The 15,871-nt window shown below is 41.9% G+C and overlaps 1 protein-coding gene across 8 annotated transcripts in view; it reads right to left on the bottom strand.

The window, feature by feature from the left end:
- EZH2 (enhancer of zeste 2 polycomb repressive complex 2 subunit) overlaps window positions 1–5,093 on the bottom strand; it is an 80,379-nt gene extending 75,286 nt beyond the window's left edge. For 5 of the 8 annotated variants that reach the window (XM_080666054.1, XM_080666053.1, XM_080666052.1 and 2 more), the window contains exon 1: window positions 4,947–5,093. In XM_080666054.1, the coding sequence (XP_080522180.1) occupies window positions 4,947–5,080 (134 nt within the window). In that variant the 5' untranslated portion in view covers window positions 5,081–5,093. The remainder of the gene's footprint in view (window positions 1–4,946) is intronic. The other 3 variants (XM_080666056.1, XM_080666055.1, XM_080666049.1) reach the window with 2 other exon arrangements.
- Between the last annotated feature and the right edge of the window lie 10,778 nt (window positions 5,094–15,871).

The raw sequence follows: 15,871 nt of genomic DNA on the forward strand, positions 1-15,871 counted from the left end.
TGCACCTCCTATAAAACTATAATTATGTATTTTTACACACAACTGATTGGTTCAAATACTCTCCTTAGAACCCATAACTTGAATCATCCAGGAGACCAGTAGATAATTTAGAGCAGATAATATGGAGTCAAACAATTTAAATTTAAATTCCTAAGTTTAGGAATCCAGCAATTTCTAGCATGGATAATCAATCCTGGGCAAGTTCTTAACCCCTCTAGATAGCAATTTCCTTACCTGTAAAAGTTTTCAGTGTCTTGATGTTAAAGTGTTTTTATTGTAAAATATACATGACATAACATTTACCACATTAATCATTTTTAAGTCTACAATTCAGAAGCATTAAGCACATTCAAAATGTTGTTCAACCATTGCCATCCTTGTCCAAAACTTCATCATCCCAAACCGAAACTCTGTACCCTGACTGTACACTGACTTCCCATTCCTCCGCCCTTCCCGCAGTCCCTGATAACCTCTATTCCGTTGCCTCTATGAATTTAGTACTTATTCCAAAATTTTCTCCTTTTGTGTCTGGCTTATTTCACTTGCAATGTTTTCAAGGTTCATCTATGTTTTAGCATGTATCAGAATTTCATTCTTTAATGTCTAAATTATATTCCATCATATGTGTATACCATGTTTTATTTATCCATTCAACCACTGATGAATGCAGGGTGATTTCTGCAAGAATTAAAAGTATCTGATGTGAGTGTTACCACAATAAAAAAATAAACAGCCTAACCGGTTTGGCTCAGTGGATAGAGCGTTGGCCTGCGGACTCAAGGGTCCCAGGTTCGATTCCAATCAAGGGCATGTACCGCGGTTGCGGGCACATCCCCAGTAGGAGGTGTACAGGAGGCAGCTGATCGATGTTTCTCTCTCACTGATGTTTCTAACTCTCTATCCCTCTCTCTTCCTCTCTGTAAAAAATCAATAAAATATTAAAAAAATAAACAACCCCAGCCAGTGAGGCTCAGTGATTGAACATCTACCTATGAAGGTTGCGTGCTTGGACCCCAGTAGAGGTGGTGCAAGAAGACGCTAATTAATGGTTCTCTCTCATCATTGATGTTCCTCTCTCTCTCTCTCTCCATTCCTCTCTAAAATCAATTAAAAAATATATTTAAAAATAAGTAAAAAACAAATAAATGAATAAGGCATCTGGGAAATAGTAGGCATTTTAGTGTATTTTTTTTGTCATATTTTTGCACCAAATAGTAGAGTAGTGGCAAGATATGGAATAGTGTAACCATCTCAAAAATGCATAAACTATGCCTTTTGAGAGATTATTGTATTTGCTAAATCTACCTTTATCGTATCACTAGAGGCCTAGAGCATGAAATTTGTGCACGGGTAGGGTCCCTAGGCCTGGCCAGGATCAGGGCCTTCCTCTCCACCCCCTCCCCCCCACGCTGCCGACAAGGGCCTTCCTTCATTCCACGCTGCCCCCTGGTGGTCAGCACACATCATAGCAAGCGGTTGAACTCCAGAGGAGACAATTTGCATATTAGCCTTTTATTATATAGGAGGATTTTCAAAGAATGATAATGAGCATCGCAATAAGTAATCTGTATTTACACTGGCTAGTCCCATTTCCTTCATCTTTAGCTTCAAAACCTACCTCGAATTACTCCAATAAAGAACTCATCCATTGTAACTAGACACCTTGCAATTAAAAGATTTACTATTCTCAACCGCTTTCCCCTCCTCATATTTTTGCACAAGGATCATCAATATCAACATTAAATTAAGCAGAAACTATACTCGAGGTATCCAGATGACTCAAGCTTTTCTCTGCCTGAAATACCAAACATGAATATCAATTGTTGTACCTAAAAGATATCCAACTTTCAATCACAAATCATTAGAACTATGAGAAACCTTGAAATTTGTTTACCATGATGCTTATTTATCTTTGTAATCACTGCCTCTCCAAGAGGGAGAAAACATACCTTCCAAAGTTCCTCATGACATAAATATTAATATAGGCTGATGCTTTGCCAGTTCATTTGTCAAATTATTTCCCCGTGTTTCATATTTTCTTCATTCATTCAACTATTAAACCCCTATTCTCTAGCAACTACCAGTTATACAGAAAAAAACAGGACAGAGCCTCTGCCTCAAGGCACTTAAGAGTGTAGTGAAGAAGGCTGCTGCATAAACAAGTGGTTACAATCCAATTTGATACATGCTATAATAAAAGTATGAACACAGCCCTGTGGAATACAAAAGTGCCTGAGAATTCAGGGTGGCCTCTAGAAGATAATAGTTATCATCTGACCCTGAACCTTTCTCTGAATTTAATGAGCTGTTCCTCTCCACTCATGCTCTCATCCAAACTGAAGAATTCACCTGTCCATATAGAGTTCTTCATAATTCTTCATCATTTGTACTGACAGACTTAAAAAGCAAATCCATAAATCATTTCTACTTGACCCCAGATTGCATTAGTTCCTTAGAGGATTTTTCCTTGTTGGTTTTTAAGAAGATCAACCTTCTTAAGCACTGTTTATTTAGGCCAATACAGAAATCAATGCACATTCCTGGAGAAATTTGCCTAAAATTTTTAAGTGGTCCACACAAAGATAATCATGTATGTATGCATGCAAGGCAAAGCTGGTATAATAGCATTAGAACTATTTTTTTGCCTAACTACATTAAATCAACAAGTGGGTGTGTGTTTTTTAATCACTGCTAGTTAAACTGACTAAATGCATTCTCAATTCAGTCAGAAAAGAAAAATTTTTAACAAATTTTTAAACGAATTTCCCAAAAAGACTTTAAAATATATCTTGTGGCAAGTACAAAGGTAGTAATTACCAAGTACAAAATACTCAGAAAAATTAAAATTTCTTAGCCTAAAATATACAAATTTCTGTCAAATCTACATAACTAGCTCATCTCTTAACAATGGGCAAGATTATCAGCAGGACTTTTTAATATATGATGATTATTAGCAAGTAATCTAAATGTAAACATTTGACAATCTCAGTACTGAGGGCAGCACCAGAAATGTCTGTTCAATTTTGCCCAACTCTGTAAAATATATGTAATATATATGTAATAAAGACTTTAACATTGCATTTCTTTGTCTCCATTTTTATGAAACCATAATATAGTGGGTATATTAAATCTTCATCAGACAGAACAATGCAAATCAGGAGAGTGACTAAGTGGTTCCAAATTCCTTTTCTCTGAATATATTAATTTTCAACAAAAACTAGAATTTAAGTTGCAATTTTCCTAAGTGTTTCCAGGACTTTAAACATTACGTTCCATAATATAAAAAAAGAGAGAGAACAGGATTCCTTAGACTCCTAACTATTCCTAATTTTAGAGACTATGAAAATAAAATAAAGTATTATCTTAAATACTTTTCATTTTCTTCCAAATAAAATGATCAATTAGTCACGATTACATATTTGTTCCACTTTTTATTCCTACACATGAAGTAATTGCTAATGCTCATGAAGAGCAATAGGAAAATAAACTCCAAAACCCTTAGATATATGTTACATTAAACTGTATCAGCATTAGTGTTTAAAATTCTGTTTTATGTAACATTAAAACGCTATGAAATTAAACTCGACCTTTGAAACCTAGAAAGTTACCTTGTAGTAAAATATTTTTAAACACCAAAGACACATTTTTATGTCCAAACGAATTTAGATTTTACAGAGTCTGTGTGATAAACAAAGGAAGTTTCGCTTAACAGTGGACAGCACACATTCAATTTATTAAGCAACAAACATTTCTGGAGCCAGTATTTTCTGACTCGCCAACGCTATTGTTCGCGGAAAACAAAATCAATTAATTAAAAACTGTTAACCATACCACCTAAACACACATTTGTCATAAGCATTTTATTTTGATCAACCATTTCTATCATCTCACCCTTATTCAACCTCTAAGGATTTGGGGAATACTCGTTGACTAAACCACAGTTGATTTCGTTAGCACCTGTCGCCATTCTCAGATGTATCGAGTTGGCCAAAACAGCTTGTAATTTTTTTAAGATAATGATTCTTTAGAAAGTGGAAACTCACTAGGCATGAGTTCACCAAGTTTTCCAAAATATCGTACTTCTCGATTCCTCCCGTTTTCAAAAAGTGACCCCGTGGCACAGACTTTGTCGATGGTTGGAGGGGGGGTACACAATAACGCGGGAACTCGACGGAAAGCCCTCCAAACAAAACCAAAGGGGAGAACAGCTCGACCCTCCCCTTAAATTTAACATAAAAGCCAGACGGGAAGAAGGCAGCCCGGCACAGCGACGGTGTTTTCAGGCTGCTCTGGGGGAAATGTCACAGGTGCGGCCACTCTGAGTGCGGTCCTCACGAGTCGTCCGGGTCGCCGGGGTCCCCTCGACCCGCGCGCCCAAGGGGCGGGGGCGTGGGGTCGAGCCCGCCCACCCGCGCCCGCACGCCCCTCTCCCGCCTGCTGTCAGGCTCCAGTGTCATTGCCCCATCCTCGCGCCGAGCTCCCCCGAGACACAGTCCGTCCTTTGTCTGAGTGCTCACTCGGCGGCGAGGTCCCACCAACTTGTGTTTGTCCCGTCCCACCCAGCGCTCCACACAAAGGAGACTTGGGATCGGGCGGCCAGCCCGCCCCGGACAACCGAGCGCCCCGGCCGGGCCCCGCTCCCCCGAGGGGGGGACGGGCATACGAGAGGACCCCTCCGCGCGGCGCACGCCCCTGCCTCTGCCTCGGGTCTCTGGGGTCCGGTACTGCCCGCCCGCGGGGTGGCGCGGACCAGCCCGGACTCACTGCCCCCTTCTGAGGGGTGTCCTCTCACCCCGCCTGCAAAAGCGGCGACCCGGCAGAACCCGCTGAGGGAGATACCCGGGCAGGCAAAGCGGAGGCAGGAGGGTCCCGGCGCCACCGCCGCCGCCCTGCGCCCGGCTCCAGAGCCCCGCCGGCCGGCTGGCCGCCCAACTGCGGCGCGTTACCTGCGCCCCAGCCCGCGCCGCTCCCGCGCGCTGCTCCCGCGCACTGCCACTGCCGCCGGGGCTTCGTCTTCTGTGTCCCAGTGGGTGTCGGACGCTCCCGGACCGAGCGCCAAACCCGGCAGCCCAATCGCCATCGCTTTTATTTGGCCCCCCCGTCCAACCAAGCGCCGCCCCGATTGGCGGGACGCGAGCGGACTCCCAACCAATCACAGGGCCCGCCGGGCGCCGAGGCGCCGAGCCAGCCCCTCACAGAGGCGCCCGCGGGACTCTGCTGGGCCGGGCCAGTGGCGCGCGGGACTTTGCTGGGCCGGGCCAGAGGCGCGCGCGCGCGCGCGCGTGTGTGGAAGCCGGGGTACGCGGCCCACCAGTGGAAGCGCCGCTCGGTTCTTTGTTCTTTTGCTGAAGGTTCGGTGCCTCTCGGGAAGGGAACTAGAAGCTGTGGAGCCCGAAGTGCGGGCCGCGGGCGGGAGGCGAACAGGATGTGGTGGCGGGAACCGGCCGGAGGGTGGGACGGCGCGCTAGCTGCACTTGGCGGGAACCGCCGCGTCGGAGTTCCCGGGCCCTAGGGGCGGGGCGGGGCCGGACGCCAAGTTTGAACCAGTTCAAAACTCGGGGGTAGTAACGGTTTCAACTGCCGCGCTCTTTTCCCCGCGCGCGGAGCCGAAGCTGGGCCGACTGGCGGACGCACAGGAGACGCAGGGACACGAGGGCCGGCGGGACGCTCTCTGGGACTCCCGCTCGTCTTGGTCGAGAAGCTGCGACCCTCCCGCGATCCGGCCGAGCCGACGCGCCTCTGCCCGAGCCGGGCGCCCTACCCGGTACTTTCGTGGCTGTGCCCCTTCGTCGGGTCCCGGACCCCACCCCCGCTCCCGCCCCGCTGGTCGAGCCGCCGTGCCCATCGCCTTAGAAACCTAGGCGAGGGCGACATTAGTTATTTCAAATTCCTCACTCAGAACGCCTTGTTCATATCCTTCCAGTGTTTGTAGACACAAGCACGTGTCCAGGTTGGGAATCATATATGCAGAATGAGTGTGGTTCACTGGCCTCATGCTTATGCCCCTGGAAAGTGTTAAGATTATTGCAACAGTTTTCAATTATTTAGAAGTGATATTGGGGTAAACCTGGCTCAACCCAGAAGAATTAATATTCTGCTTAGGATACAATCTCCCCTTTTGCTTAATCTGGCAATGAGGTTAAAGTTATTCCGAATTTATTTTTAACAGGTTGCAGCTACAGGGCAAAATAATCACCCATATAAACTGGGATCCCATATTGAGAGTTCAGGCTGGGGGGAGGAAATGATCAACGATGAACTGTTGCATTAAAAGCCCCCCAAAATAGGGATTTTTTTAATATTTTAATTACATTTGCAAATGACTGTTTTTAATAAACTATAATCCATTCGATTTCGCCCATAATTTTCCCACCTTTCCTAAATCACCATTCCATTCTACACATATTCCAAACAAATTCAATGTTGGAAGTATATGTGGAGGGAAGTCAAAAGATAGACTAAAAACAATCGTGCACAATTATGAGTGAGTGATAAGAAGAATGCAAAAATAGGTTATGCATCTGAGATTTGGCAATAAAATAATGAAATAATCCCATCTGCCATGCAAACTAACAGTCACTAATTCATTCATATTCCATAGTAAAAGGTTTCCACCTACACCAGTAATTGACACTTGATTTTTTAACCAGCAATTTAAACCTCAAAGGTTAACTGCTTATCCCTAAGTTGCTTCTCAAATGCTAATTTTATCTGTTCCTTATATTAAATATCAAAACAATGTGGGCATCTTTTAAAAGAAAAATCAAGGAAATTAGAAATTAATCAGAATACAATTCAAAGCAATATATAAAATCCAGCATAGGGTAAAACATCATGAACTGCTAAAGCATTTATAAGCAAGGAATGATGTTGATCAAGATGTTCCCAAAAATAATTGTCGGAAAAGGAAATTTTAGCTAGACTCAGAAGAAAGCATAAGATCAACATTAAGGGAGCAGAGAGGGCACTTGAGATGGGAATGAACATCTATGCAGAGCAATTGTACAAAACATCACTGAAGCTAAAAGTTCCAATTGGGAAAGGATGAAAGAGTAGATTAGAGAACTAAGTAGGGCTATATTAAATATTCATAACGTACATATTTAAGTTAATATAATATGAAGTCTGAGCTGCAGCAGGAAGTAGGAATACCACTTGATCACAGAATTGTCTTAAATTTGGTGGTAACATTTAAGCGAACTGGACATTATCCAGTTATAAAAGGACTTCATTATACATGGAGGGCATATGATATCTTATAGCTCTGTTTTGTACATTGAGAAGGGAGAAGTACAGTTGACCCTTGAACAATGTGGGGGTTAGGGGCACCAACACTCCCCTGCCCTCACCTCACCCCACCCCATCCCCATACACACACACACACACACCCCGCAGTTGAAATCCACATTGTAGATAAAAAAGGGGCCACATACTTAACCTAACAAACTGCATGCAGGCCTTACAAACTCAGCAGACCTAAAATTACCATGTAGGATGATCTGAAAGTAAAACTTCCTAACGAAAAGTGAGTCAGGATGGGTAGTCATGTCCTAGGGCCTAGGCAGTATCTTCTTTGCCCAAGGTCAATCTTTACCTTAACTGAGCTTGTTTATTTTTATATTTTTATAGATAATGTACCGTTGGAATGTCAGAGAAATCCCCTTTCTCTAGACCCCTAAGGGCAGAACTTCCCACCAGAACAAAAGACCACAGAAACCCTCATTATTATCTTGTTCTCCTACATACCATATCTATGTGCTGTAAATATTAATTGGTAACTATCTTATACCTGCCTATGTAAAAGAAGTATATATCCGTTTTACTTTTTATCCAATTTCAGATTTTCCCACTTTGCTTTCTCCCACTTCCCTAATCAATCACCAGTGGATTTCATGGAATCCCTATGTCTTCCTCTTTGATTTTCATATATAAAATAAGTGGTAAAACAGCCATTTTCTGGAGCATTTTGTCAGTCTGTTAAGATGTTGCTTCCCAGCAATTGACATCAGTTTGATTCAATAAACTCATAAAATTCTTAAAGGTTTAGCCCTGGCTGGGTGGCTCAGTTGGTTGGAGTGTTGTCCCATACAACAAAAGGTTTCAGGTTTGATTCCCAGTCAGGGCACATACCTAGATTGTTCCCCAGTTGGGGTGTTAAGGTACATAGGGAGACAACCGATCAATGTTTCTCTCTAAAAATTAAAAACATATCCTCAGGTGAGGATTTAAAAAAAAATCTACAGATTTGGACATTTCTTACATTAACAACATATACTAGTAACTTTTGACTCCCCTAAAAACTTAACCACTAATAGCCTACTGTTGACTAGAAGCCTTACTGATAACCTAAATAGTTAACTAAGATATTTTGTATATGTATTATATACTGTGTTCCTACAATAAAATAATCTAGAGAAAAAATGTTACTAAGGGAATCTATAAGGTTCATCTGTGAGTTTTTTTCTAATTGTTGCATGTCTCCAAAATAATTATCACTATATTCATAAAAAAAAAAAACACATAAGTGTACCCACACAATTCAAACCCTTGTTGTTCAAGAGTCAACTATTTCATTTTCCATACTAAGAGAATTCATTTGAAGATTTTCATGCAGGGACGGCAAGGTAAAATGTATGTGCATGTGTGCACATATGTGCTCAAATGCTACTTATTAAGGGGCCTAGATGAAGCAGAAAGCCAGGCTGAACACAAAGGTGGATGTGAACTGTGAGAGTCATTTCTGTGTAAAGATGCTAAAATTACAGTTATGACCATACTGATAGGTCATTCTGTCTTCTGTTATAGACAGAGATTCACTATTACAGTTCTGTGACAAAACCAAAAATGGAAAGTGATTGTAGCTCTACCTTTTCACTGTCCTACCCCGAGGGTCTGGCACTGCTCACACACCATACGTCCCCAGGGTTTTCCTAGGGCAGTGGTCAGCAAACTCATTAGTCAACAGAGCCAAATATCAACAGTACAACGATTGAAATTACTTTTGAGAGCCAAATTTTTTAAACAAACTTCTTCTAACGCCACTTCTTCAAAATAGACTCACCCAGGCCATGGTATTTTGTAGAAGAGCCACACTCAAAGGGCCAAAGAGCCACATGTGGCTCGCGAGCCACAGTTTGCCGACCACGGTCCTAGGGGAACAGGAGAAAGTCAAGTGCAAAGTTCAGGCTGTTGGCATCACAGATCTCTTTCAACCCAATGAAAGGAACTTCTCATATATTCATTTATTCTCACATTCAACAAATATTTACAGAACAGTTACAAAGTGGAAAACTGTTCTCAGAGCTAGGAATATAACAAGCAAAACAAAAATCCCTACCTTGGTGGAGCTGACTTTTAGCAAAGAGAAAGAGTATGCGATAGTGATAAAATAGTGGGTGGGGGGGACATAGCATGGAAGGAGAATTGCTGAGTGCAAATGTTATAATCAGGGACGGCCTCCCTAAGATAGTGACATTTGAAGGAAAACTTGTAGAGGTTTTGTAAGAGGTGACAAAATTGTTCTAGGCACAAAGAATGGCAAGTGCCTGGGGCCCGACATGGGAGGCTGCTGGTGTGTTCTAGAAACAGGAAGGAGATGAGGCCAAAGAGATGAGGGGGCCTGGTGGGCCATTGTTAGGACTTTTATATATATATATATATTTTATTGATTTCAGAGAGGAAGGGAGAGGGATAGAGAGAAACATCAATGATGAGAGAGAATCATTGATCGGCTGCCTCCTGCACGCCCCCTACTGAGGATCGAGCCCACAACCTGGGCATGTGCCCTTGGCCAGAATGGAACCTGGGACCCTTCAGTCTGCAGGCCAACGCTCTGTCCACTGAGCCAAACCAGCTAGGGCTGTTAGGACTTTTCTTAAGTGAGAGGATTTCATGATGAAAGATGATCTGATAATTTACTGGTAAACAAGATCATTTTAGCTGCTATGTTGAGAGGAGCCTGAAGTGGAGCAACGGCCAAATCAGATGACAGTTACAGTCAACTGTCATCATCCAGGCAAGAAATCACTGTGGTGGGGAACTAAACTGGTAACAGTAGAGGAGGGAAACTGGAAGCCAAGGAAAACACGTGCTTCAAAGAGGCAAGAGTAATCGTTGTGTGACGTGTGAACAGTCCAGCAAGATGTCTGACCCTTGGATTTAGCAATATGGTCACTGGTGACTTTATTAAAACAGTTTCAGTGGGCTGGTTAGAGAGGATTTCATAGTTAATTAGAAGATTGGAGATAGCAATTTTAAAGTGCTGCTCAAAGTGCGTGTGCCATCGATCAGAACAAGTGGAAATCTGAAGGAGCAAGGTCTCGCAGGGGTCCTCAAACTTTTTAAACAGGGGGCCAGTTCACTGTTCCTCAGACCGTTGGAGGGCCGGACTATAGTTTTAAAAAAAAAACTGAACAAATTCATATGCGCACTGCAGGCCGGGGACGAGTCGCTGCTAAGCAGGACAGGCAGCGGCACCCGGCGGGCCGCATGTGGCCCACGGGCCGTAGTTTGAGGACCCTGGGAGTGAATACTGCGGGTGGGTTAATACTTCACAATTCCATGCAAAAAAGACTTTCTTTCGTGCCCTTGAAGCAACATTTTACTGATGACTTTTCGGTTTTCCATTTGTCTTTCATTCAGTTGATGTGGCACCCATTTTCCTTCCTTTAAAATCTTTCCCATTGCTTGTAAACGGTCAGAAATTGTTTGCTTAGCAACGTTTAATCTTTCTGCAAGTTGTTTTTGAGTTTGACACGCATCTTCATCCAATAATGCTTGTAATTGTTGGTCTTCAAACTTTTTCGTTTGACCTGGACTGGACGTTCTTTGTCTTTCACATTGAAATCATCACTTTTAAAGCATTTAAACCAGAGTTCACAAGTATCTTGAGATGGAGCATGTTCACCATAAGCTTCCCGAAGTATATGATAACTTCCAGCAGCACTTTTCTTCAAAATAAAGTAATGAATTAAAACTTCCTGCAAATGCTCTTTTTTTGGCACGAAATTCGACATTTTTAAGAGTAAAAATTTCTATGATGTTAACACCTTCAGAAAATTTGGCATATGAAGTTTTGAAGCTTGTTGTTAATACAACAAAACAGCATACATATCAAATCACATATATATCAACATATGTGTAACTCCATCTATTGAAAAAAACTTGCATTATTAACCGGTACGCCTAGTACAGTGGTCGGCAAACTGCGGCTCGCGAGCCGCGGTTTGCCGCTCTGTTGACTAATGAGTTTGCCGACCACTGCTGTAAGGCATTACCCTTACCCAGAAGTTTTGACCTCAGGTTAAAGACATTAGTACATTATTAAAATGTTTTTTAAGTGTTTTTCCCTAAGGCAGTGGTCGGCAAACTCATGAGTCAACAGAGTGGCAAACCGCGGCTCACGAGCCGCAGTTTGCCGACCACTGACCTAGTATCTTGAACTAAAGGCTCAATAAAAACTTCTGCCCTTCGATTACCTAGAATAGTGGTCGGCAAACTCATTAGTCAACAGAGCCAAATATCAACAGTACGATTGAAATTTCTTTTGAGAACCAAATTTTTTAAACTTCTAACACCACTTTTTCAAAATAGACTCGCCCAGGCCGTGGTATTTTGTAGAAGAGCCACACTCAAGGGGCCAAAGAGCCACATGTGGCTCGCAAGCCGCGGTTTGCCAACCACAGACCTAGAAGAACTTGAATTGAGGGCCTTGCCCATAATAAGAGATTATCAGAGATAACCTCTTTTGACCTATCTATAGGGCAGAGCAAACTACTAATTACTAAAGACGTGCTCTCCCAGCAGGATCCTTAGACACTCCCAAGGCACCTTACCCCATCCCTAGCTCAGAAAGTCATAAATACCTATTTTCCCCTTCAGTCTTTGGATCTCTCATGTATGTGGGATTCACATACATATATATGTAATTAAATTTGGTTATTTTGTTAATCTTTCTCATGTCTATTTGATTATTAGACCAGCTGAAAGAACCTTGAGGGTGGAAGAAAGTATCTTCCCCTAGCAAAGAAGTAATATTCACAATAGCCAAAAAGTAAAAACAACCCAAATGTCCATCAACTGGTGAATGGGTAAACAAAATCTGATATATCCATACAATAGAATTATTCAACAATGAATAGGAATGAAGTACTAATAAATGCTACAACATGGATGAGCCTCAAAAACATGTTTAAGAAGCTAGACACAAAAGGCCACCCTATTGTATGGCGCCATTTATAAGAAATGTCTAGAATGTGAAAATCTATTCTATAGAAACAGAAAGTAGATTAGCGATTGCCTGAGGCTGGAAGAGGAGGAGAGAGTGGGAGGAAGGTGGAGTGACCAGTAAATTTTCAAGGTCCTTTTGGAGATAATGAAAATGTTCTAAAATTAGATTGTGGTGATGATTGTACAACTCTGTAAATATATTTTAAAAAACACTGAATTGTACAGTTTAAAAGGGTAAACTTTATGGTATATAAATTATATCTCAAAGTTAATTTAAAAATGAAGGGATGACCACTCGGAAACAAAGAAAACTGGTTTAGGCATTCCTCCCACCAAAAGATCCTATTTCCAGCCTGGCCAATATGGCTCAGTGATTCAGCATCCACCTATGAACAAGGAGGTCATGGTTTGATTCCTGTTCAGGTCATATGCCCAGGTTGCGGGCTTGATCCCCACTGTGGAGCATGCAGGAGGCAGCCGGATCAATGATTCTCTCTCATCACTATATATATATGTATGTATGTATATATGATCGTATTTCCAGCCCTAGCCGGTTTGGCTCAGTGGATAGAGCATCGGCCCACAGACTGAATGGTCTTGGGTTCAATTCAGGTCAAGGGCACATACCTTGGTCAATTCGGTTGCAGGCTCAAGTAGGGGCCTCAGACGGGGCCCTAGTCAGGACGAGTATGGGAGGCAACCAATTGATGTGAGAGAGCTCACATGGATGTTTCTCTGTCACTCCCTTCCACTCTCTCTGAAAATCAATGGAAAAATATCCTCAGGTAAGAATTAACTATATATTTTTTTCCAGGAAAGGAAATTAACTTATTTAGGGATAAAGTAAATCCTCTACACATGAAAAAAGACCCTGAACCATCAGTCAAAGCCTAAGGAAAGGCACCCAGGAAGTTAGTTGCTTGAAAACAAAATCTTCAGGCACAAAACAGCAACAAAACGTGTCCTAGTATACCTTAATCAATAAAGAAATTTTAAAAAAACATGTCCTAGTATCAAACAAAACAAAAAACTTTAAGGTCACCACAAAAGGAAAATACTACAAGCTTTTTTGATTACTGCACCTACAAGGATTAAGAAATGGGGACTGGGGAGGGAAAGAACAGAGATTCTGCTAAATAAAGACAACAAACAGTACTCTTTTTTTCTTTTTGCTTTGTTTTTTATTAATTTATTTTTATTTTTATTTATTGATTAAGGTATTACATATGTGTCCTTATCCCCCCGCTTTGTTCCCCCACACCATCCCCCTCTCATGTCCTCGCCCCCTGGTGTCTGTGTCCATTGATTATGCTTATGTGCAGGCATACAAGTCCTTTGGTTGATCTCTCTTCCTTACCCCCAGCCTCCCCTCAAACAGTACTCTTTAGGCTGAAAATGCAAAGGTTGAGAAGTGAATCAAGTGTTCAAGTACTCTGAAAACACATGTGATCGGAATCAAGTGAATCCAGGTTTTCCCATTAAATCCAAAGATGTTTCAATTAAAAAGTACTGCTTACATTCTCTACAATGTATATTGAAAACATTAAGAATTACTTCATTTGATAAGTAACAAGCTTAAAAACTCATTACCTAAAAATACAATATAATTAGACAAACATAAAAGAGTTTAAAATGCTTGCACAGATATTTAAAAGTCTGACTTATTAACTCAAATGACATTTAACACTTGCTTTGGTCCATGCCCTGCTTGTACCAGATCAGGATTATAGATGAGGGAGGGTGGGGAGGGACATAAAGATTCTCAAGAAAGCAAGGAAGCCCTAGCCAGTTTGGCTCAGTGGATAGAGCATTGGCCTGTGGACTAAAGGGTCCCGGGTTAAACTTTGGTCTAGGACACATACCCGGGTTGTGGGCTTGATCCCCAGTAGGGGGTGTACAGGAGATAGCCAATCATCATTGATGTTTCTGTCTCCCTCTCCCTTCCTCTCTGAAATCAATAAAAGTATATTTAAAAAAAAAAAAAAAAAAAAAAAAAGGAAGCAAGGAAAGGAAGGACAAAAGGGATGGCCGCTTCCCAGGGCCTCTTAGAGTCATCATTGTCTAGCATCTATCTCAAAATCAGTGTGTGTCACCAGGAACCTGAAGTCAGGAGGACCAGGCTCAGTGAAGTTTCTGACAGAGGAATTTTTTTTTTAATAGTTTACTGATTTTTAGAGAGAAAGGAAAGGAAAGGGAGAGAGAAACATCGCTGTGAGAGCGCAACATCAACTGGCTGCCTACTGCACGGACCTACTGGGGATGAAGCCGCAAACCAGGCATGCGCCCTTGGCCCGGAATCAAACCGGCAACCTTCTGGTACACTTGAGGAGAAGCCCAGCCAGCTGAGCCGCACGGGCCAAGGTTGAGTGAGGAATTGTGAAGTTATTGGATGGGGTGGGTGAGCTTTGAGATAAAACTATGAAGAACAGGTCTTGCCAAAAACAAGATCCTGAGCCTGATTTTTTTCCCTGCAGTTCCTCATGCAGGATGGTGTCCTTAGTGGGTTTGAGCTGCTTGATTCTCTACCTACCTGTGACCTCCTGCAATGTGGGTCAGGGGGCAGAGCACACACTCAGAGTCCGCATCTTGGCCTTTGCTGGCACAGGACACCAGGCTGGACGGACAAGTAAGGCAATTCCTCTGTCTTTTGCAACATCAACATATCACTTTGCAATTCTTAGTGTTCTAGTGACTGTTCATGAAAGACATTTCCTACCATGAAAAGAAGAGCATGTTCTGATTCAATATTTTTAATATAAGAAACATTTCCAACTGCAGGAATTCATTCCTAACTTGAGAAAATATTTTCCCACTGATGAAATTTATCAAACTGGTGTATAATCTTTTGGGAAGAAAAGCCGCAGCAGCGATAAAACTTCAGCTGGGGACCATATGTTTGAAAAGGCAGCCATTTTAAACTGAGGGCAATATATCAATGATTGAGCTGACTGATCCTGCAATGTTCTCACACATCTCACCTGGTAAACTTTTGCAAAAAAAGAAAAAAATCACTAAGCTTAGAACAGTGGTCAGCAAACTCATTAGTCAACAGAGCGGCAAACCGCGGCTCGTGAGCCGCATGTGGCTCAGGAGCCGCAGTTTTTGCCGACCACTTGCTTAGAACATTGTACTTGATACTGATCTTATAAATTACTTTTTTCCATGTGTGTATGTGTGTGTCTATATGTTACTTTTTGAATACAGTACTTTCATACAAAGATTATCCTGGCGTAATCTTAAAAGAATGATCAATTGCTCAACAGTTCATATCTTATAAATGCAAAAGAAAATAGTATACAACAGTCAGGGCATGCTGGCACAACCCTCTCAGTAAAAAGATATTCATTTTGCCCATAATTTTATTATTTTCATACTTTATATTATTTTTCAACCAAATGTCCCTTTAAAGTAGCCTGGGTTCTAGCAGAAAATCATGAGATTATTAAATTTTTTTCTAAGGTATTAAGTCACTTTAACCTTCACAATAATAATTATGTGTTTTAATAGAATTTTAATTTTTTTGTTGTTGATTTTAGAGAGAGAGGAAAGGAGAAGGATAGAAAGATAGAAACATCAATGAGAGAGAAATATCAATTGGCTGCCTCCTGCACACCCCTTACTGGGATTTGAGGCTACAACTCAA

This window comes from Plecotus auritus (assembly GCF_963455305.1).
Source record: "Plecotus auritus genome assembly, chromosome: 4".
Classification (NCBI taxonomy): domain Eukaryota; kingdom Metazoa; phylum Chordata; class Mammalia; order Chiroptera; family Vespertilionidae; genus Plecotus; species Plecotus auritus.